Source organism: Rana temporaria, chromosome 2 (assembly GCF_905171775.1).
Source record: "Rana temporaria chromosome 2, aRanTem1.1, whole genome shotgun sequence".
In the NCBI taxonomy this organism is placed as follows: domain Eukaryota; kingdom Metazoa; phylum Chordata; class Amphibia; order Anura; family Ranidae; genus Rana; species Rana temporaria.
In genome coordinates, this window is record NC_053490.1 from 51686396 (window position 1) to 51710085 (window position 23690).

The 23690-nt window shown below is 46.0% G+C and overlaps 2 protein-coding genes across 2 annotated transcripts in view; one reads left to right on the forward strand and one right to left on the reverse strand.

Moving 5' to 3' along the window:
* The window catches only part of CNTN5 (contactin 5), a 2004044-nt gene that overhangs the window by 446770 nt on the left and 1533584 nt on the right, over positions 1-23690 (forward strand). The gene's annotated exons all lie outside the window — the stretch shown is intronic.
* Positions 19631-22228, reverse strand: LOC120929014 (protein ALP1-like). Its single transcript, XM_040340186.1, has 2 exons — positions 22193-22228; positions 19631-20609 (listed from the first exon to the last, which is right to left on the reverse strand). Exon 2 carries the CDS (start codon positions 20366-20368, stop codon positions 19730-19732), a length of 639 nt encoding a protein of 212 aa, XP_040196120.1. The 5' UTR covers positions 20369-20609; positions 22193-22228; the 3' UTR covers positions 19631-19729.

A 23690-nucleotide genomic window follows, 5' to 3' on the forward strand; every position in this document is an offset into this window, starting at 1 on the left:
CTTTTTATCAAAGTGTAGGATTAATGGGGTGTATTGGGAATACTAATATAGGGGCAGACATTCAGTTCCAGTAGAAAACATGGAATTAGCAACCTCCTGCACTTATTGTGACGGCGGTATGAACTGCATGGAAACCTTTGCCGCTATGCTGGTTTCAATTTCCCGATACATATACTGACCTGAGAACCCTCCAGGCTCGGTGCAGGGAGTTCAGCCTCAGAGGGAATTTGCTTATCTGTAACTGAAACCTTTGACATCATTCTTACTCAGTCAAAACAATTTCACCCTTTTAGTAAGGTGGTATTAAAAGAATCAAATTCTGGATGAAAATCTAATATAATGGAGATGCCTCACATTACCTTAGCTGCATTTCTCGGAGAAGTGAAGAAAACAGTGTTAATTATGTTACATTACTCACTGGGTTATAAATGTTTCATTATTCATTTGCAGGTAAAATGTACTGACTTTAATTAAATCTTCTATCTATGCACATTTGCATTTTTGTCATCTTTCAAAGATGTTTTAATTTTATTTCAAAACAAATTCTTGCAATTGATGGCGTGTAAAAATATGTTCTTTTTAAGACAATGAAACATATTAATTTTAACTCCCTGTAGTACTAAATCTATTAGTCACTGAACTAATGACATATCCTAAGATAACCATGTACCGTTCTGCTCTTCATTAACCAGTTACCCACCGCCCTATGGACGAAATACATCTACAAGGCGGTTGCTTAACTCTGGGAGGACGTCCATGTACGTCCTCCCAGAATCGCGCTCCCGTGCGCCCCCTGGGGCGCGCACATGGGAATGTCCATGACCGCCGGGCCGGATAGCGGCGGTTTACCACGTGATCGCTCCATCCAATGACAGAGCGATCACTTGTAAACAAACCGGCGTCATGTGATGACGCCGGTTCCTCCCTCCCCTCTCTGTACCGAACGGTACAGTGTGAGAGGAGAGGGGAGGGAGAGAGCGGATGCAGCAGGAGTGCTGTGGGCTGGATCTGTGACAAATGCAGTCACAGATCCAGCCATCCATCCCTGCCCCATACTAAGACTACTCTGCAATACCCCACACTACTCTGCAATACCCCACACTACTCTGCAATACCCCACAATACTCTGCAATACCCCACAATACTCTGCAATACCCCACAATACCCTGCAACGTTGCCTATGGGGATTTTTAAATAGCGAAGTTTGGCGCCATTCCACGAGCGTGTGCACTTTTGAAGGGTGACATGTTGGGTATCTATTTACTCGGCGTAACTTCATCTTTCACATTTATGCAAAAGAATCAAGAAAAAATACAAAATTTGCTAAATTTTATAACAGAAACAAAGAAAAATTCATTTTTTTTACAGAATTTTCAGTCTTTTTTCTCTTATAGCGCAAAAAATAAAAAACCCAACGGTGATTAACTACCACCAAAAGAAATCTCTATTTGTGTGAAAAAAAGGACGAAAATTTAATTTGGGTACAATGTTGGGTACAAATTGTGAGAGCACCGAAATCTGAAAATTGGTCTGGTTATTAAGTGGGTTTACGTGCCTGGTGGTCAAGTGGTTAAAAGGAAATAGTACTCCATTTTATTCTTATAAATAAATAATAATAAAGTTCTACCCAAGAACAGAGACCACACGATAACTCCAATCACATTACTGGCCACTGCCAGGTTACCTGGTGAAAATAATAATAATAAAAAAAGCTAAGGTAGCCACCAAATCTAAGAAATTGTAAGCTGCAACATATTTCATGTTTAATTTTGGGTTTAGATCTCCTCAACAAACATCATTTTGGCACCATGGCAGCAAGGAGGTAAGTACATATGTCCTTCTTTACAGGGTCAGCATTAATCCACACTTTATATTTAGCTCTTTAACTCTCTAGTATCTGTGGAGAGTTTATCTAGCCAATATTCAAACATGAGTTTTGGCTAGACTAACTGTAACCAGTTTGGAGGATGTTGAGTCAGCTTGGTACAGACTAGTTAGAACCAAGAGAAGGTAAAGGAACGGTGATCTAATATACAATATGGGGCAGATCCACGTAGAATTGCATGGGCGCAGCGTATGGGGGATACGCTACGCCACTGTAACTTACTTTTTGATGCTTCGAATACAGAAAGAATTTGCGCCGGCGGCGTGGTGTATCTCTCGCGGCGTAACGGTGCCTAATTCAAATTTGCGAGTAGGGGGGCGTGTTTCATTTAAATGAAGCGCGTCCCCGCGCCGAACGAACTGTGCATGCGCCGTCCCTAAATTTCCCGCCGTGCATTGCGCTAAATGACGTCATTGGTTTTGACCTGGACATAAATTACGTCCATCCCGATTCACGAACGACTTACGCAAAAAAAAAAAAATTAAAATTATACGCGGGAACGACGGCCATACTTAACATTGAGTACGCCACGAAATAGCAGCTTTAACTATACGCCGAAAAAAGCCGACTAGAGACGACGTAAAGGAATGCGCCGGCCGCTCGTACGTTCGTTGATCGTCGGAAATAGCTAATTTGCATACTCGACGCGGAAAACGAAGGGAACGCCACCTAGCGGACGCCGAAGAATTGCATCTTAGATCCGAAGGCGTACGAAGACGTACGCCTGTCGGATCTAACCCAGATGCCGTTGTATCTTGTTTTGAGGATTCAAAACAACGATACGACGCAGGAAATTTGAAAGTACGCCAGCGTATCAGTAGATACGCCGGCGTACTCTCTCTGTGGATCTGACCATATATGTTGAATACAGCTGTGGGTGTTATTTAGCTAAGTAGGCTCTATGATTTTAGCATAGGCTGTGCGCAGGGCTTTTCTTCAACGGGAACGCGGGGGAACCCAGTTCCAGCACTTTCAGCACTGAATGTATGTAATGGCAAGGGGTGTGGGGTGTCCTGCAGGGTCAATTGATACTGGCTGCTGGGGGATCTATTGTCGCCGGAGGAAATCTATTGTTGCAGGGAGGTCTATTGTTGCTGGTAGGGGATTATTGTTGCTGGGGGTGGGTTTTATGTTGCTGGGGGGGGGGGGTCAGTTGTATTTAGGGGGGATCTACTGTTGAGGGAGGGGTCTATTTTTGCTGGCTGCTGGAGGGGTCTATTGATACTGGCTGTGGGGAGATTTGTTGTTGTTGACGGGGGTCTATTGTTGCTGGGTGGGGGTATATTGTTGGAAGAGGTCCATTGTTGCTTGGGGGAATCTGTTGTTTAAGGGGGGGGTCTATTGTTGCTGGGTGGGGGTATATTGTTGGAAGAGGTCCATTGTTGCTTGGGGGAATCTGTTGTTTAAGGGGGGGTCTATTGTTGCTGGCTGCAGGGGATCCATTTTACTGCTTTTCTTGTTATCATTGACACATTCCATACAAATTACATTTTATTACACAAATTTATACTTGGTTCTGTATTCTTTAAAAGGGGCATGACAGGGAGGTGGGTAGGGGTTGGGACCAAGGCACAGTACTCAAAGGTGGGTAGGGGGCGGAGACAAGGGGTGACTCTGAAAGGTGGCGTTCCTGCACCTATTCTGCCCTGGCTGTGCGACTCTGACTTTAGCATGGACCGTACCACCTCTTCAGCATTTGACAGAACAGAATAAGTAGCAATAAACGGCTTTGTTTTACTGCATAAAAAGCTCTGCGAAGCTCAGTTCACGCACTTTGTCATGTCTCTTTGTTTAACTTTCTTAGGAAGCATAAACTTGCTTTACAATGCCAACAACTAGATAGGCTGTAATGATTTATTGGGAGTACAAAAACAAAATCCACACAACAGTGCCAGCCTTTCCCGGAGTGGCTTTTGCCTGTAACATTTGGAAAAAAAGACAAATAACTTTTGATTTATGAAGTATAATAATATTTACAGCAATATGATTTAGCCTAGTGTGGATTGTGGTTGTGAGTTTGCAAATCTCAATCCTGTCTGTTTTTGCTTTACAAAATTAAAAGAAGGAAATGAATTGTATTGCAAAATGCGAGCAAAGCCTGTCTGTATAGATTATTTTTTATTAAATGTTTCTTCTACAAAATTAAACGGTTCCCAAATGAGTTGTGTCACATATCCAATCTGCTTCATTCTGAAACAAATAAAGAAACTGGCACTTAGGATCAGAGATTGCTTTATAGACTGTGGTTGGTTAGGTAAAGGAGTCAACTGTCTTTTTGTGTTTTCCTGTTATGTGTGTGAATGTTTGACTTGAAGGTGCACTCCAGTTAAACGTGAACATTTTGCAATTGCTGTCTTCTGTCTTGTATAGGGATTAGTGATGGAATCTGTCTAGGTTCCATTTGTCAAAAAATCTTGTTTGAAATTTGCCAAAACCTAAGCTTAAAGCGGGAGTTCACCTGAAAAACAATTTTTAACATTAGATTGAGGCTCATTTTGTGAAGGGGAATCGGGTGTTTTTTTTAAATCGAAGCAGTACTTACCGTTTTAGAGATAGATCTTCTCCGCCGCTTCCGGGTATGGTCTTCGGGACTGGGCATTCCTATTTGATTGACAGGCTTCCGACGGTCGCATACATCACGTCACGAGTAGCTGAAAGAAGCCGAACATCGGTGCGGCTCTATACGGCGCCTGTGCACCGACGCTCGGCTACTTTCGGAAAATCGGGACGCGCTGTATGCGACCGTCGGAAGCCTGTCGGAAGCCTGTCAATCAAATAGGAACTCCCAGTCCTGCAGCCCATACCCGGAAGCGGCCGAGAAGATCTATCTCTAAAACGGTAAGTAATGCTTCGATTTAAAAAGAAAAACACCCGATTCCCCTTTTTTTGGGTGAACCTCCACTTTAACCCTCGTACACACGTACGGGATTTCCGACGGGAAAAGTTCCTGTCGGAAATCCAAAGGGGAAAGCCAACAACCTGCTCGGTTCAGTCTTTCCCCTACACACGGCTGGTTTTCCTAACAGGAATCCCAGCCGTGTGTATGCTCCATCGCAGTTTTGTCCCATAGGAAAACTGCCCAAAAAATGCCAGGCAAAAGTCCGCCGATTTTCATGGTTCTCTTTTTTTGTCTGGTGGTTTTTGGGCAGTTTTCCCATCGGAAAAACTGTGAGGAACAAACACACGCCTGGGATTCCTGGCCAAAAGCTCTCCTCACAGTTGTCCCGTCTGGAAAACTGATCGTGCGTACGAGGCATTAGAGGAAAATCCCACTGAAGTCTACGGGGTGAATCTTGGAGTTAAATTCAGGACAATTTTAGGACTTATAGTTGAACTACTGTCAAAAAACCATGAGAAGCTGAATACTGCTATGGGAGACAAGCACAAAAAAAAAAAAAAAAGTTACAGTGGAGAGATTGTCTTTTTATGCAGTTTTGATAGCAACGGTGAAAATACACATTTCCTTTAAATATTCTTTAGGGATGCCGTAAAGCTAAATAGTGGTGTTATGGAACAATACCGTTTTCATGGACAGTATCAGCAACAGTGCACATTGGCAACACATATTTGGCTGTGAAATAGATATTTTTTTTCTTTTACAGTTAGCTTTGTTGACGTATAGCAGCAACCCAATCTGATTCATTTCAGTTTTTAAAAAAAAAAGGTATTACAAGAATGAAGATACTGCAGAGGGAATTTTTAAAAAAAATTGGCCAGCATCAGATTAGTTTCAATCAGAGATATTAGGCCTAACTGGTATTAGTCTACATTGTATTTATTGGCGGGTGGGTACATTAGCGTCAACCAGATTCTTGGGTTTTGGATTGAAGGTGCCAGGACCTGTTCCAACAGTATTTTATTCACAGTCCCCTAGCTCTTACAGCCTTTGTGCTCTCTAATAGTGCACATGAATGGCTCATCCATTGGTCAATATGTATATTTGTCAGTGATAAGTCAAATTATACAAAGTGATTTTCCCTTCTATCTATTTGAATATTGTCTGCCTACAAGACATTTCAGACCTACAACAAGGAAAAACTGTGAAAACACATGCAGTGCCTTCATTGGTCCATGTTGTAAAGCACATGCAATGCATACATTGGCTCTAGCTCTAGCAAAGTTCACACAATGCCTGCATTGAACCATACTCTAGCTGCAAAATGCATAAAAAATGTATGTGTTGACCCAAACTGTAGCTGAACAGAGCTTACAGTGACTTCATTGGCAGGACCGTCTTTAATATTGATTGGACCCTGGGCAAACATTTTCTTGGGCCCTCCTAAATTTACTTATCAACTATTTGTGGGCAGTGCGGGATCAAGGGGCAGCTACTTTGGGCCCCACAACAATGACTGGGCCCGGGGCAGCTTCCCCTTTTGCCCCGTGTTAAAGACTGCCCTGTTCATTGGCCTAAGCTCCAGCTGCAAAGTGCATACAATATCTGTATTGGCACAAGCTATAGCTGCAAAGTCCATACAGTGCCTGCATTGACCCAAACTCTAGCTGTGAAATGTATGAAATGCCTGCTTTAACCCAAGCTGTAGCTGAAAAGAGCATACAGTGCCTTCATTGGCCCAAGCTCCAGTTGCAAAGTGCATGCAATTTCTACAATTGTCCAAGTTCTATCTGCAAAGCAAATACAATGTCTACAATGACCCAAGCTCTATCTAAAAAGAACATACAATGCCTGTGTTGACCCAAGGTCTAGCTACAAAGTGCATACAATGCCTTCATTGACCCAAGTGCTAGCTACAAAACATAAACAATGCCTGTATTAACCATAGCTCTAACCTAAGGTTAAGCTGTGAGCCCTGGTTCACACTGGTGCTTTTTGACATGCAATTTGACATCGTAAAATCTCATGTCAAATCGGCAGCATTTGCATCTGCGGCGCTGCACTGATTTCAAAAAGTAGTTTCTGTACTACTTTTGCGATTTCGGCCTGCAATTTACATTGAAATTTGTGTAGAAACTGCACAGATGTCTCTGTAATCATGGCCGAAATCGGGACCGACAAGCGGGAGTGAAATCGTACGAGTTCAGCTGAACTCGCACGGCTTCATTCCCGCAGCCCAGTATGAACCTGGGCTAAAGCACATACTGGGGCTGATTTACCAAGCCTTTACTCCATGACTCATGGAGTAAAAGCAGGAGTATCAGCCGTTTGGTGATTTACTAAAGAAATACGCTGCTAGTGCAGTGTATTTCCCTAGTTACTAATGTGCTCCGTGCGCCCAGGAGAGGGTGCATTGTGCACCAGGACAGACCTGGCGCACGGCACATTAAACTGTAAATTGCGGGGGTTCGGGCGGGAGTTTATTAGAGGGGGAGGTGGGGGGGTGCAGGAGAAGTGAAGTGACATGTGTTTTGAAGTGTTTGGCGGGCCGAATTGAAAGGGAAAGTGTTTTTTGAAAACAGATCCCCGTACGCTTGCACAGTGCGCCTGAACCTTGGGAGGTTCATTTGCATACTGGGCATGCGCAGAGAGAAAAGTCAGGGATTCCCGTGCGCCTTGTCAGTACGCCGTGAAAATCTTGGTAAATACCAAGCGGCGTACCCGTGAATGCGCTGCGTGACGCGGCGCACGGGAATCTCCGAGCTGTTTTCAGCCCTGAAGGGGAACTCCGCGCCAAATTTCAAACTTGAAATCGGCGCGGGTCCCCCTCCAGGGGTACATTAGGCTCTTAGGCTTGGTCCGGAACGTGAGGGGTTAAACCCGCGCCGATTCGGCGCGGGGGTCCCCCCCAGATCCAAACCAAGCCCTCATCCCAAGCATGCAGTCTGGCCCGGACAGGAATGGGGGCGGGGACGAGCGAGCGCCCCCCCCCCCCTCCTGAGCCGTACCAGACCGCATGCCCTCAACATGGGGGAGTGTGTGCTGTGAGGGAGGGGGGCACTGCCCCCCCACCCCACAGCACTCTTGCCCCCATGTCGATAGGGACAAGAGCCTCTTCCCGACAACCCTTGCCATTGGTTGTCGGGGTATGCGGGCGGGGCTAATCGGAATCTGCGAGCCTCCTTTAATAAGGGGGCCCCCAGATGCCGGCCCCCCACCCTATGTGAATGAGTATGGGGTACATCGTACCTCTACCCATTCACATGGGGGAAATGTAAAGTAAAATAAAACACCACACAGAATAAAATATTTTATTAATCTGCTCCGGAGCCCCCCTTTCTTCTTTAGCTCTCTTAGAAGGGGGGGTTTCTTCTCTCCCGATCTTCCGCCGGGACCCTGGGCTTCGGTGATTTCTGCCGGGGGAGGGCGCCATCCCTCGGTCCTCTCCGGAGCCTTCCGCCGGATGCCCCCACCCCATTTAAGCTCTTTTTCATTAGGGAGGGGCATCCGGACTTCGGGGTCTTCTGCCGGGGGATGGCGCCTATCCCCCGGTCTTTCCGGTGCCTTCCGCCAGGGTTCCGGTCTTCCTGGTCTTCTGCCGGGGGTGCGCCAACTCCCCGGTCTTTTCTCTGCTCCCTCTTCTGCCTGGCTCCCCCGCGGAGCCAGGGCTTTCTTCCGTCTTCTTTCTTCTCTCTTCCTTCTTCTGCCTGTCTCCTCCGGGAGCCCAGGGCTTGTCTCCGCTGTCTTCTTCCTTCTCTTCCATTGGATGTTGACACGACGAGGTTCCGCGCTGACATGCCGTGTCAGCGGCGGGCATGGACTTATATAGGGTAATGCCACCATGTGACCTCAACCCATGTGACATCACATTCCCTGGGCATGATGGGAATGTGATGTCACATGGGTTAAGGTCACATGGTGGCATTGCCCTATATAAGTCCATGCCCACTGCTCAGACGGCATTCCAGCGCCGGACCTCGTCGTGTCAACATCGAATGGAAGAGAAGGGAGAAGACAGCGGAGACAAGCCCTGGGCTCCGCGGAGGAGACAGGCAGAAGCGGAAGGCATCGCAGAAGCCCGGAGAGTGGCGCCCTCCGGCGGAAGACACCGTACAAGCCCGGGACCCTCCCCCAAAGGCAGGAGCCTCACTGGTGAAGGGGGTCCCGGTGAATTACGTCGCTGAAGACGGGGGTGGGGTGCCAGTGCACCCCCCCCCCTGCAGAAACCGTCGTGGAAGCCCGGGACCCTCCCCCAAAGGCAGGAGCCTCCCTGGTGAAGGGGGTCCCGGTGAATTACGTCGCTGAAGACGGGGGTGGGGTGCCAGCGCCCCCCCCCCCCCCCGCAGAAACCGTCGTGGAAGCCCGGGACCCTCCCCCAAAGGCAGGAGCCTCCCTGGTGAAGGGGGTCCCGGTGAATTACGTCGCTGAAGACGGGGGTGGGGTGCCAGTGCACCCCCCCCCCCGCAGAAACCGTCGTGGAAGCCCGGGACCCTCCCCCAAAGGCAGGAGCCTCCCTGGTGAAGGGGGTCCCGGTGAATTACGTCGCTGAAGACGGGGGTGGGGTGCCAGTGCACCCCCCCCGCAGAAACTGTCGTAGTAGCCCGGGACCCTCCCCCAAAGGCAGGAGCCTCACTGGTGAAGGGGGTTCCGGCAGAAGATGGCGAAGCCCGGGGCCTAATGGGGTGGTGGTGGGGGGCCCCGGCAGAAGACCCCCGGCTGACTAATAAATTAATTTTTAAATGTGTGTGGTGTATTATTTTTTTCCATTTTTTTCCCCAGGTGAATGGGTAGGGGTACAATGTACCCCATACTCATTCACATAGGGTGGGGGGCCGGAATCTGGGGACCCCTTTATTAAAGGGGTCTCTCAGATTCTGATAAGCCCTCCGCCCGCATACCCCGACAACCAACGGCCAGGGTTGTCGGGAAGAGGCTCTTGTCCCTATCGACATGGGGACAAGAGTGCTTTGGGGTGGGGGGGGCAGTGCCCCCCTCCCCCACAGCACACACTCCCCCATGTTGAGGGCATGTGGTCTGGTATGGCTCAGGAGGGAGGGGGGCGCTCGCTCGTCCCCACCCCCATTCCTGTCTGACCAGACTGCGTGCCTGGGATAAGGGCTTGGTTTGGATCTTGGGGGGGACCCCACGCTATTTTTTTTGCGCGGGTTTAACCCCTTATGTTCCAGACCAAGCCTAAGAGCCTGGTATGCACCTGGAGGGAACCCACCTTATTTTTTTTTTGGGGGTCTGGAGTTCCCCTTCATGAACAGCGATCTGTCATTTACACATGTCAGTCCCACCCCCCCCCTACAGTTAGAACACACCCAGGGAACATATTTAACCCCTCCCTCACACCTAGTGTTAACCCCTTCCCTGCCAGTGGCATTTTTAGAGTAAGCAATGCATTTTTACAGCACTGATCGATAGAAAAATGCCAATGGTTCCAAAAAAGTGTTCGATGTGTCCGCCATAATGTCGCAGTACTGATAAAAATCGCTGATCGCCCCAATAACTAGTTAAAACAAAAAAAAAATATTTTGTAGACGCTATAACTTTTGCCAAAACCAAACACTAAACGCTATTTGCGATTTTTTGGAAACAAAAAGATGTAGAATACGTATCGGCCTAAACTGAGGGTTTTTTTATTTTTTAGAATATATATTTTTGGGGATATTTATTATAGCAAAAAGTAAAAATAATTTTTACATATGTGGGCGGGACTTACGCAAGTCCCGCCCACATATATAAACATCGTTCAAACCACACATGTGAGGTATTGACGCGTGCGTTAGAGCGAGAGCAATACTTTTACCACTAGACCTTCTTTGTAACTATAAACTGGTAACCTGGAAAAAAAAGAAAAAGGTCGCCTATGGGGATATTCACGGAATTCATTTTGGCCCCATTGCAGGAGTGTTTCCAATAGTAAAGCGTGACATGTAAGGTATCTATTTACTCAGTGTAACATCATCTTTCACATTATCCCCAAAAATTGTGCTCACTTTTGTGTTTTGTTAATTTTTAACCACTTGAGCCCGGACCATATTTCTGGTCAATGACCGGGCAAGTTTTTGTGATTCGGCACGGCGTCGCTTTAACTGACAATTGCGCAGTCGTGCGACGTGGCTCCCAAACAAAATTGGCAACCTTGTTTTGCCCACAAACAGATTATTAAATGTGCGTGTTTACTTCTGTCTTTAACACCTCCCCTTCAGGCTGGAAAGCATCAGATCAGGGGAAACAAAAAAAAAAAAAGCTCTCATTCCATTGCAGCTTGGTTCCTACATGTGTGATGAACTGAGCATGCTCAAACACTTAGAAAAAAAATATCCTTTCTTTTTAAAAGGTGAAAAACACTCCTTGGATGCTCATAGAGCGTGGTTTGGGTTAATTGCAGGTGTGCCCAATTACAAGCTCACCCAAACTAGAGACTGCAATTTGTTCATGTGATTTCAATTGCTTCATTACTAGCACTGTTATAAAAAGCTTGGATCGATCAGTCCTCTGCTGCCCTCAGAAGGGGCAGGCTGGCAGAAATGCTGTTGCTAAACACAAATGTGGTTTGTTGCATGGGTTTTGTTTTATTTTGCCAATGGTTTTGGTTTATTTTTAAATGATGTTCACTTTGATGTATTTGTCTATGTGGCCTTATTTTATGAAAAATGTGTGAAGCTATGGTTATTTAGAATTTTGAAATGTATTTTTGTTTGTGTTTGTTTGTTTGTCTTTTTTTGCTTTCCTTGTTTTGTTGACCAATAAAAATTACTTTAAAATTGTTAAGTTTGTCTTTTGTTACTTTTTCATGCTACATATGTTGACAGCTGCAGCTGAAATCGGTTTGGGCCTAACAAATTATGTGTGATTTTTGTCTAAGCTTCTTTCCTGGTGTGTAATCATGAAATGTTTGCCATGTTTATTCTCCATGACTTTAAAGACAAAACTGGTAATTTATTTTATTTTTTCTGCAGTGGTCCTCAGCCCTCAAGTACCCCCGACAGGACATGTTTTGGGGATTTCTCTTATCAAGAATTGCTGTCCAGACTGTATTTTAAAGCACATGTGCAAGATGAAGGAAAACCTGCAAACATGGCCTGTGGGGGGGGGTTTGCTATTGGTGGACAGGCTTGATGTGCTGATTTACAGCACTGTGCTTAAATCTAGCGCAAGGCAATCCTATTCAAATTGTGGGTGTTTGAGGGAAGCCAAGTGAGTGTTAGAACCCCTGCTTTGTGTTTTTTTATTTTTGTGTTGAGCTTTGTGTCCCTTTTCTTAAAATTGGCTTCACTTCCTGTCACACAGCTGAACAGGAAGTGAGGTTAAAACCCTACCAGTGTCATTTCTTGGGGACACAGGTCAATCTAACTAGTGTCCCCATTAAGCAAATTGCACTCCAGCACTGCTGTGTACACCCCAAATCATGGGTCTTCAAACTACGGCCCTCCAGTTGTTCAGGAACTACAATTCCCATCATGCCTAGTCATGTCTGTGAATGTCAGTGCATTACAAGGCCTCATGGGATGTGTAGTTCTACAACAGCTGGAGGGCCGTAGTTTGAGGATCCCTGCCCCAAATGATTATTTAGTTTGGGGTTTAGTAAAGGCAAAGCCACTCTGCAGTACAAGCATAGTTGCTGAAAATCAGAGAGGAAGCACTGATGGTTTTAACATCCAATCCTGTAGAAGCAAAGTTGTTTTCTTTCTTCCTTGCTTTGCACTTGTAGTGCAAAGTGGATTTGCCTTTAGTAAATGGACCCCAAAGTCCAAGATCCCTAATAATTTGGGGTGTACACAGCAAAATGCTAGAGTGCAATTTACATAATGGGAAACTATTTAGATTGATCTCTGTGTCCCCAAGAAAAGATATTAGTAAGGTTTTACCCTCACTTCCTGTTTGGCTATGTGACAGGAAGTGAATGAATTAGAAGGGGTGAAGACACCTCACAAATGTTGTTGTCACTATCAGGGGTGCAGACATCCCCAAAAAAATGAGCAGATAATACTTATTTGCAAATTAATAATTTTTTAGTTAACATTGGGTGGGGTGCTCTAACACACACATTCCTACATATTAGCAACGCTCTATCCTGGCCTATTGGCATGGTTATATTTTCTTAGGGCTCTCAATAAAACTCTATGAAATTTGTGCTTAAACTAGAACAAGGGGCAAACTGACAACTCATGGGGCCCCTGGGCAATAGAAGATTATGGGGCCCCTCTGGCTTACAGATGACCACCACGCCAGGAGGTAGTGCAGAGGCGGGCAGCTAAAATCTTGGGATATTCACATTAAAAGCATGTCATTTTCGGACATATCAGGGACAGATCTAAAAAAAACAGATTTTTACATACTGTCCCTGGTTTTACTGAGCCTGGCAACCCGGATGGGGCCCCCTAGTGGCATGGGGCCCTCGGGCAGTGCCCGAGTGACTCAATGGTCAGTCCGCCCCTGACAAGAACTATAATCAACAAGTTTTATTTTCTTTAATTTTGGATAGAGTGAGGGAGGGTTATAGGCCCTGTCAGTTTATTTTGTATTATCTGTGTCCAAGTGGGGAGATTTGCCTTCACTTCCTGCCCCATAGCCAAACAGGAAGTGAGAGAAAAACTATGCAAATTAACCACTTCCCGCCCAGCCTATGGCCGATTTACGTCCGGGAAGTGGTTACACAATCCTGACAGGACGTCCTGCAGGATTTCATGCCGCGCGCACCTGTGGGGGCACGCAGCGCGGCGATCGGTGATGCGGGGTGTCAGTCTGACACCCTGCATCTCCGATCTCGGTAAAGAGTCTCTCACGGAGACGGAGACTCTTTACCACATGATCAGCCGTGTCCAATCACGGCTGATCACGATGTAAACAGGAAGAGCCATCGATGGCTCTTCCTCACTCGCGTTTGACAGACGCGAGTATAGGAGAGCCGATCGGCGGCTCTCCTGACAGGGGGCGTTCGCGCTGATTGTTTAGCAGCGCAGCCCCCCCTCGGATCACCACACTGGACCACCAGGGATGCCCACCCTGGACCACCAGGGTGTGCAAAAAAAAAAAATATATAGAACAAAAAAACAAAAAGCATTAAAAAATAAGAAAAAAGATGCCAATCAGTGCCCACAAATGGGCACTGACTGGCAACCTGGGAAAATCAGTGCCACCCCACAGTGTCCATCAGTGCCACCCCACAGTGTCCATCAGTGCCACCCCACAGTGCCCATCCATGCACAGTGCCCACCTATCAGTGCCCACCTGTGCCACCCATAAGTATCCATCAGTGCCACCCATAAGTGCCGCCCATAAGTATCCATCAGTGCCACCCATAAGTGCCGCCCATGAGTGCCCATCTGTGCCGCCCATGAGTGCCCATCTGTGCCGCCCATGAGTGCCCATCAGTGCCGCCTATGAGTGCCCATCAGTGCTGCATAGCAGCGCCGCCAATCAATGCCACCTCATCTGTGGCCGTCAGTACTACCTCATCGATGTCCATCAGTGCCATCTCATCGGTGCCCATCAGTGCCGCCATATCAGTGCCCGTAATTGAAAGAGAAAAACTTATTTACAAAAAAAATTAACCTAAAAAAATAAAAACGTTTTTTTGTTTCAAAATTTGCAGTCTTTTTTTAGTTGTTGCGCAAAAAAAAAATCGCAGAGGTGATCAAATAACAACAAAAGAAAGCTCTATTTGTGGGGGAAAAAGGACGCCAATTTTGTTTGGGTACAGTGTTGTATGACCGCGCAATTGCCATTCAAAGTGCGACAGTGTTGAAAGCTGAAAATTGGCTTGGGCGGGAAGGTGCGTAAGTGCCTGGTATGGAAGTGGTTAAGGGAATCCAGTGCCCCCCCAGAACTAGTGTGTGGGTCCCCTGAAAATTACTGGGCGGGGTTATACAAAAACAGGGTGTGACCTTGACAGGAAGGGGTGGGTCATTTTTCTATTAGGAGGTGCAGATATGTAGTCAGGCCTAGGGCAGAACAAAACCTAAATATACTACTGCATATTAGGGCTTATTTAGACCGGATCCGATTTACAGCGTGTTTATATATTGTAGGAGGAAACCCACGCAGGCACAGGGAGAACATGCAAACTCTATGCAGATGCTGTCACGGGCGGGATTCGAACCAACGACTCTTTTGCTGCTAGGTCAAAGTGCTATACACTACACCACTGTGCTGAACGAACATGATTGCAGCTGAAAGCATGAGAACTTTTTTTTTTTTTCAATACCATGCTTTCCAGCCTTATTGACCCCGCCTCTCTCCATAAAGAGGACCTGTCACACACTAGTCCTATTACAAGGGATGTTTACATTCCTTGTAATAGGAAGAAAAGTGATCAATTTTTTTTTATTTTTTTATTTCAGTGTAAAAAATTATAAAACTAAATAAAAATAAATAAGAAAACCCCAAAAAAATGTTTTAAAGCGCCCCGTCCCGACGAGCTCGCACGCAGAAGCAAACGCATACGCGAGTAGCGCCCGCATATGAAAACGGTATTCAAACCACACAAGTGAGGTATCGCCGCGATCGTTAGAGTGAGAGCAATAATTCTAGCCCTAGACCTACTCTGCAACTCAAAAAATGCAACCTGTAGAATTTTTTAAACGTCGCCTATCGAGATTTTTAAGGGTAAAAGTTTGACGCCATGCCACGAGCGGGCGCAATTTTTAAGCGTGACATGTTGGGTATCATTTTACTCGGCGTAACATTAACTTTCACAATATATAAAAAAATTGGGCAAAATGTATTGTTGTCTTATTTTTTAATTCAAAAAAGTGATTTTTATCCAAAAAAAGTGCGCTTGTAAGACCGCTGCGCAAATACGGTGTGACAAAAAGTATTGCAATGACTTCCATTTTATTCCCTAGGATGTCTGCTAAAAAAAAAAATATAATGTTTGGGGGTTCTGATTAATTTTCTAGCAAAAAAATTGTGATTTTCACATGAAGGAGAGAAGTGCCAGAATTAACCCGGTGGGCAAGTGGTTAAAGTACTCATGGCTATAAAGAATAGAGTCATTGCTCATTAAAAAAAAAAAAAAGGGGGTCCCTCCAAATTAAATTACCAGGCCCTTCAGGTCTGGAATGGATATTAAGGGGAACCCCGCCGTAAAAACCCCCCTAAAAAATGGCGTGGGGTCCCCCCAAATATCCATACCAGACCCTTCAGGTCTGGTGTGGATTTTAAGGGGAACTCCACCCCAAATAGAAAAAAAAATGGCGTGGAGTCCCCCCAAATATCCATACCAGACCCTTCAGGTCTGGTGTGGATTTTAAGGGGAACTCCACCCCAAATAGAAAAAAAAATGGCGTGGGGTCCCCCCAAATATCCATACCAGACCCTTCAGGTCTGGTGTGGATTTTAAGGGGAACTCCACCCCAAATAGAAAAAAAAATGGCGTGGAGTCCCCCTAAAAATCCACACCAGACCCTTATCCGAGCACGTTGACCTGGCCGGCCGCAGAAAAGAGGGGGGGACAGAGTGCGCCCCCCCCTCTCCTGAACCGCACCAGGCCACATGCCCTCAACATGGGGAGGATGTCCCCATGTTGATGGGGACAAGGGCCTCATCCCCACAACCCTTGCCCGGTGGTTGTGGGGGTCTGCGGGCGGGGGGCTTATCAGAATCTGGAAGACCCCTTTAACAAAGGGGACCCCCAGATCCTGCCCCCCCCCTATGTGAAATGGTAATGGGGTACATTGTACCTCTACCATTTCACCCCAAAAAAAATGTCAAAGTGTTAAAAATGACAGTAGCCGGTTTTTGACAAATCTTTTAATAAAATCTTCTTTTCTTCTTTCCTTCGGGTTTCTTCCGCTGCTTCTTTCTCGGGTCTTCTCGTCCACATCTTGCCCGACGTGTTCTTCTATCTTCTCCGTCCGTCCTTCAGCCTTCTGGTCCCTCATCTTGCCCGTTGTCTTGTCCTGTCTTCTTCTCCGTCCTTCCGCCAGCCTCCTCGTCCGCATCTTGTGTCTTCTACGGTCTTCTTCTCGGTCCGCCAGCCTTCTCGTCCCCGGACCCAGCGTTTGAATTTGATTTGGCCGCCGTGTTCCCGCTCCTGGGACCCGCCCCCCTCTGACGCCACAAGTAAACTCCTTAGAAGGTCATGTGCGTCAGAGGGGGGCGGGGTCACATGAGTGTGACACGGCGGGAACTTCTTCTCCGGGCGGTGCGATTGAAATTGAATTCCCCCGCTGTGTGACGCTCTGTGACCCCGCCCCCCTCTGACGCACATGACCTTCTAAGGAGTTTACTTGTTGCGTCAGAGGGGGGCGGGTCCCAGGAGCGGGAACACGGCGGCCAAATCAAATTCAAACGCTGGGTCCGGGGACGAGAAGGCTGGCGGACCGAGAAGAAGACCGCAGAAGACACAAGATGCGGACGAGGAGGCTGGCGGACGGACGGAGAAGAAGACAGGACAAGACAACGGGCAAGATGCGGGACCAGAAGGCTGAAGGACGGACGGAGAAGATAGAAGAAGACGTCGGGCAAGATGTGGACAAGAAGACCCAAGAAAGAAGCAGCGGAAGAAACCCGAAGGAAAGAAGAAAAGAAGATTTTATTAAAAGATTTGTCAAAAACCGGCTACTGTCATTTTTAACACTTTGACATTTTTTTGGGGGTGAAATGGTAGAGGTACAATGTACCCCATTACCATTTCACATAGGGGGGGGCCAGGATCTGGGGGTCCCCTTTGTTAAAGGGGTCTTCCAGATTCTGATAAGCCCCCCGCCCGCATACCCCCACAACCACTGGGCAAGGGTTGTGGGGATGAGACCCTTGTCCCCATCAACATGGGGACATCCTCCCCATGTTGAGGGCATGTGGCCTGGTGCGGTTCAGGAGAGGGGGGGCCGCACTCTGTCCCCCCCTCTTTTCTGCGGCCGGCCAGGTCAACGTGCTCGGATAAGGGTCTGGTGTGGATTTTTAGGGGGACTCCACGCCATTTTTTTTTTCAATTTGGGGTGGAGTTCCCCTTAAAATCCACACCAGACCTGAAGGGCCTGGAATGGATATTTGCCGGGAACCGCACGTCTTTTTTTTTTTTGGTTTTAACGGCGGGGTTCCCCTTAATATCCATTCCAGACCTGAAGGGCCTGGTAATTTAATTTGGGGGAACCCCTACAGATTTTTTTGTTTGTTTTATGAATGAATCCCTTTAGAATTGTCAGAGCCGACAATTCATTATAGCCGCGTGTGAATTTTTAAATGACTTTTTTCCTTCTGAATGTCACTTTGTGCAGGGGGAGTTCTAAGTGCGGGAAAAATGCGCTATTTCACATGCTGACATTACACCCCCCCTAGGTACGAAATTTAAAGGAATATTTCACTTTTATTGTTTCACTTTAAGAATTATTAATTTCACTGCTCCCGAAAAAACGGCCGTTTTAAAAAATAAAAAAAGCATTGATACATGTTCCCTGGGACAGGACTGAGGTCCCCAAACACTTTTTAGGACAAAACTTGCAGATTAGCCTTTAAAATGAACACTTTTGATTTCTCCCATAGACTTCTATAGGGAGTTCGGCGCGGCTTTACATATAAGGCCCCATTCACACCTAGGCGTTTTTACGCCTGAAACGCACTGCTCACGAACGCGGGAGGGCAGATTTAACATTGTTTCCTATGGTGCCTGTTCACACCTGAACGCCTGAACGCCTGAACGCCTGTCGCGCGAAGCTCAAACTAGTCCCGGACCTTTTTTTGTCGCGCGAAGCGCGCGACATAGGCGTTTCCGCGCGTTTTTTTTTTACCATAGAAAGTAATGGGAAACGCGCGAATTGAGCGTATCGCGCGACAGCAAGCGTTTTTATGCGCGTTTTTACGCGCGTTTTGACGCCCATACAGCTCCAAAACAAAACAGGAAATGACATATTTTTTTACAGGAACTTGTGAAATCACCATTTTACTTTACTTACAATAAAGAAAAGTCACATTTTTATCAATGGAGGCCGAATTTGATAGAACCCTTTCGATGCTGGAGCCTGAAAATTTCATCAGGATGGTGAAGGAGCACCCCTGTCTTTATGACAGCAGGGCACCGGGCTACAAAATGAGGACCACCCGTTGGGACGCTTGGTGTTCTATTGGGAGCCAAATCTATGAGAACTGGGCACGGATAAATAAGTCCCATGATAGCAAAGGTAAACTCTATCAAAAAACATAACAGAAATACAAAATGCCACTAATGAAATAATGGAATGATTGTTTGTCGTTACAGTAGGCATTTATTACCGTACCAATATGCTGTTAAGTTTAAAAATGTGTCTTTACAAATATGACTATTGTGCGGTCATGCGACATGGCTTATAAACATAAATTGCGTTCTCTTCTTCCCACAAATAGAGCTTATTAATGGTGATATTTGATCCCCTCTGTGATTTTTAATAATCCAAAAATTTAGTGACATTTTTCAAAAAAAATATTATTTTACACATCTTTAATCTAAAAAAATTAAAAAATTCAATCGACCTAGCGACTACAGCGTCAGGTGGGGACGGGGGCTACACAGGACCTACACTCTGCCTGCAGTGATCAGTAAATATATGTTCACTGCATTCATTGATACTGTGACAAGGGGATGGGGGAGTGGATTGGAGATCCAAAAGGGGATTGTGCCTACGTGTACTGGTGTCAGTGTCATCACTTCCCTCTTCCTGTGTTTACACAGGAGGAGAAAGTGACACGCAGGGGGACACATATAGAGCCACTTAACCCCCGGATGTACCCTGGGGGTCCTGATCGGACCCCCAACCCACGTCTAGGCGGTCACTTACAGGCCCTTTATTAGACCACAGAATAAATACATAAACTAAGTTTACAATAGATAGAATGTCACTAATATAAAATGGCACACAATATCATAGGGCTATTGAACCCAATGATAAAACTGTATCAAAATAAAATTAGAATGAGACTTCTTAAAACATGAATCATTTTTTATTTTTTTTCCACAAAACAGCATAGTAAAGATTATATTTCACAAAATAAGCGTGTCAAAAGCTGAAAAGTTCAATAAATTAAATGGAATTGAGCTGCCAAGGGACCTGCCCTTCAGGAGAGACAAAGTATGCCGCATACTGTTCACGGACATGTGTCCCCTGTGTGTTCCCACGTACACCAGTCCAATGAGCTCTTTCCAGAGTCTCATGGACTGGCTCCTCGTAATCTAGACCATCGCGCTGCCTGACAAAATTGTGCAAGGCACACGCCGCTTCTACAGCACTAATGGCATTTTGCATGTTGAGCACAATCGGTGTGTGGAGAACCCTCCACTTGTTCGCCAAAATTCCAAAAGCACACTCAACTACGCGGCGTGCTCTGCTAAGCCGGTAGTTGAATATGCGTTTGTCTTCGTTCAGATTATGTCCTGAATAAGGCCGAAGTAGGTGTGTGTTCAGAGCAAAAGCCTCATCACCCACAAAGACACTTGGTAGGGGAGGGCCGTTTGTGCCCGGGAGTGGACTATTTTGTGGAAGGTCCAGACCATCTGTTCGAAGTAATTGCCCAAAAGAGGAGTTCCCAAAAATCGCAGAGTCTGCACTACTTCCATAGGAACCAATGTCAATATAGGTAAAGCAATAATTGGCATCAGCCACAGCCATTAAGACGAATGAAAAGTATTTCTTATAATTGAAATACTGGCTCCCACTAGCCATGGGCTTAACAATTCTGATGTGTTTCCCATCGATCGCTCCTAGACAATTCGGAAAGTTACAGCGTTCCCAGAATACTTGGGAAATTTTTTCCCAGTCCTCTGCTGCCGGTTTTTTAAACACAATGGGTTTCAGGACTTCCCAAATGGCACTGCAGGTGTCCCGAATTATATAACTGGCAGTAGATCTTCCAATACGAAACGAGTAATGCAGACTTGCAATCGATTGTCCAGTTGATAGATACCTACAAAGAAAATAATATATATTATTTTATTTTATTTTTTACAGTGAAAATTCTAAAACTCAGATGGAAGAGTATAAGGGACGCCTACGCTCGCCAGCTGAAGGCACAGCGGGAGCAGCGGCGAAGTGGGAGTGGAGCATGTTCGGTGAGAGAATACGTTCATGCAAAGGAATTGGAGTTTCTGAGACCGGTGCTGGATTTGGGGAGGTAAACCATTATCTGTACTTTGCTCGGTAAACCAAATGTTTTAAAATTATTTTTGAATACATGATTTCTTTTTTCAGTACTGAAAGCTGCTGGGACGAGGCTGCCACAGCTGTAGTAGACAGAGAGAGCGTGGCAGAGAGAGGGGACAGAGAGAGCGTGGCAGAGAGAGGGGACAGAGAGAGCGTGGCATCGGGGGATCAAGCGATGGCTACTCTGGAGCCGGAACCGCAGCACTCCGAGGCATCAACTTCTAATGCAACAAGACCACTTGCAGAGCAGCCCCCAGTTAACATTGCGCATATTGGACCTCCGCGTGCTCTGCGTAGGAGGGCTCCTGCTCCGGATCCAGCCCTGGATCGTATGTTGGACATTATGACCAACATGTCTGACCGGATGAGCAACAGATCGTATGGCCAAAATGTAGCAAAATGTCTGGGGGAACTAATCGACAAAGTTCCCCCAAATCTGCAAGCGGTGGTGCTGTCCTGTACGGCTAGATACATCTCGACATTTATACCCCCGACAGAAGCTGACGATTTATCCGAACCACCACCACCCTATGGCCCATATGCCAATAAACGGACCGAGCATGTCCCAACACCACCCACGACCCATTTCTCCCCACCACCCGTTACCCTTTGGACAGGACCACAGCTTTCCGACCAACCTCCTCGACCAACACCACCACCGACTTCTGCGCACCATCCTTTCACCACCACTCTATCTCATTTACCTCCTGTGCCAACACCTTCCACTCACACTTCTCTGAATCCTTTTCCTTATACACAACCTTCTTCTTACCACCCTCATTCTCCTTTTCCTCATCTCTCAACACCACCTGTCACATACAGTACTCTGCCTCCTACAACACTTTCTTCTTACCACCCACCACCTTCTACTTACCCTGCGTTAACGACTACACCTACATCACATTACCCACATCGACCGAGACAATCGACTTTCAGGAATGCCCCAACACGAACACCACCACCACCACAAGCAACACCACCTTCCAATTGGTCAGGGGAAGACAGCACCACCTCCACTTGGCCCCCTTTTGCCCACGCACTGTCGGTCGCCATGTCACCGCACGGGGAAGAGGACTCCTCCCCAAATTTACAGCAATTGTAAATAAGGATTATGTATAAAACATTTTTGTATATTTTGTGTATTTGTGCACTTTGTGTATATTTTCATAATAAAAAAAAAAAGACCCAATGTTTTGGTTGATTAAAATATTAAAATAATTTTGTTCCTACAGAATTTTTGTTTGGTTTTTATTACACATATATATATATATATATATATATATATATATATATATATATATATATATAATAGAGTGTATTACATTCAAAGCGCTAAATAAAAATTACCTCAGTGTTATGATAAGTCGCTCCACAGGGGGGATACAGTTGCGGAAGTAGGTGTCCATCCTCTGCAATCTGTTGATCAACAATTCCAGCAACTCATCAAAGCTGTAAAGGAAAATGAAATTTAAAATTGGCAATGGATTGGTACTAGGGTTGCCACCTTTCCGGGATTCACCAGAACAGTTCGGGTTTGGAATCATGTGTCCGGGTTTCAGACTGCCTGACACTCTGACAGATTTTTCTGACCAGAATATGGATTTCCGGCAGGGTTAATGGCTGCAGGGGATGAAAACTTACAACCCAGCAGCCACAGATATACCAGGATGAGATGTGCTATCTGCCAAGGGGTGAGTGAGCTCACCCTCCATCGCTGTCTAACAGAAGCACCCACCCCCTTTCTCTATCCTGCCTCTTGGTGAGTACACTAGGAAAAATCAGAGTTCTCACATTGGAGTCCTCTCCGTACATCAGAGATCTCGGTTTCCCCCTTAGATCATGGTTCACAGAGCATCCCTTATGTCTGAGTATCTTGAGGTCTCGCTTCAATCAGATTATGTTGGTTAACCCATACAGTGAAAGGGAAATCTGGGAGTTGAGATGCAAAAGGGTGACTGTGATGTAAAGGGGGACTCTGTGCACTGTAATGTAAAGGGGGATTCTGTGCACTGTAATGTAAAGGGGGACTCTGTGCACTGTAATGTAAAGGGGGACTCTGTGCACTGTAATGTAAAGGGGGAACTTTGTGGACTCTAATGTAAAGGGGGAACTCTGTGGACTCTAATGTAAAGGGGGAACTCTGTGCACTGCAATGGAAAGGGGACTATTTTTATTATATTCATATGATTAGAAATGTAAAATACTAACAAAATATATGTATAGTTCATAGTATTAAAAAAAATAGTTGTGCACCGCAGAAGTGTACATGTTTGACTTGAAGAAAAGGTGGCAACCCAAATGGTACAATGTAAAAAATAAATGATTCCAGATCATTTTTTACTAACCTTTTTATGAACATTCTGGTGTAGTCCAGAAATTTGTCTTCATGGTCACGGAGGTCTTGGTACATCACCCAAAATTGCCCTCTTTCTTCCCGATCAGCAATGACGGGGTGTATCCAAAATCTGCGTTGCCTCTTCCTTTTTCTCTGCCTCTCGTTTACAAGATATTGGCTAGCAGTGGCTGCTGCCATGAACAAAGCCATCTCGTCATCACTCATTTTCACAATTGAGTCAGAAGCACAAGGATGACCCGGAAGAGGAATTATCACCCAGGAAGAGGAAAAAAAAACCTTTCACATAGCAACAAATGATGACAGAGGTGATCTATTTTACTATTGGTCAAAAAAAAAAAAAAAAACGCTGGACGTCGCTCTGCTCAAACGCGCGCAAACGCGCACAAACGCGCGCAAACGCGCACCAAAACGCGCGAAAAAAACGCGCGTAAAAACGCCTGGTAACGCCAACGCCTAGGTGTGAATGCAGCCTTAGTTTCAATGCGCCGG

Excerpts from the sequence above, each read along its gene's own strand:
- LOC120929014 (XM_040340186.1), bottom strand. The coding sequence starts at position 20,368 with ATGGCTAGTGGGAGCCAGTATTTCAATTATAAGAAATACTTTTCATTC.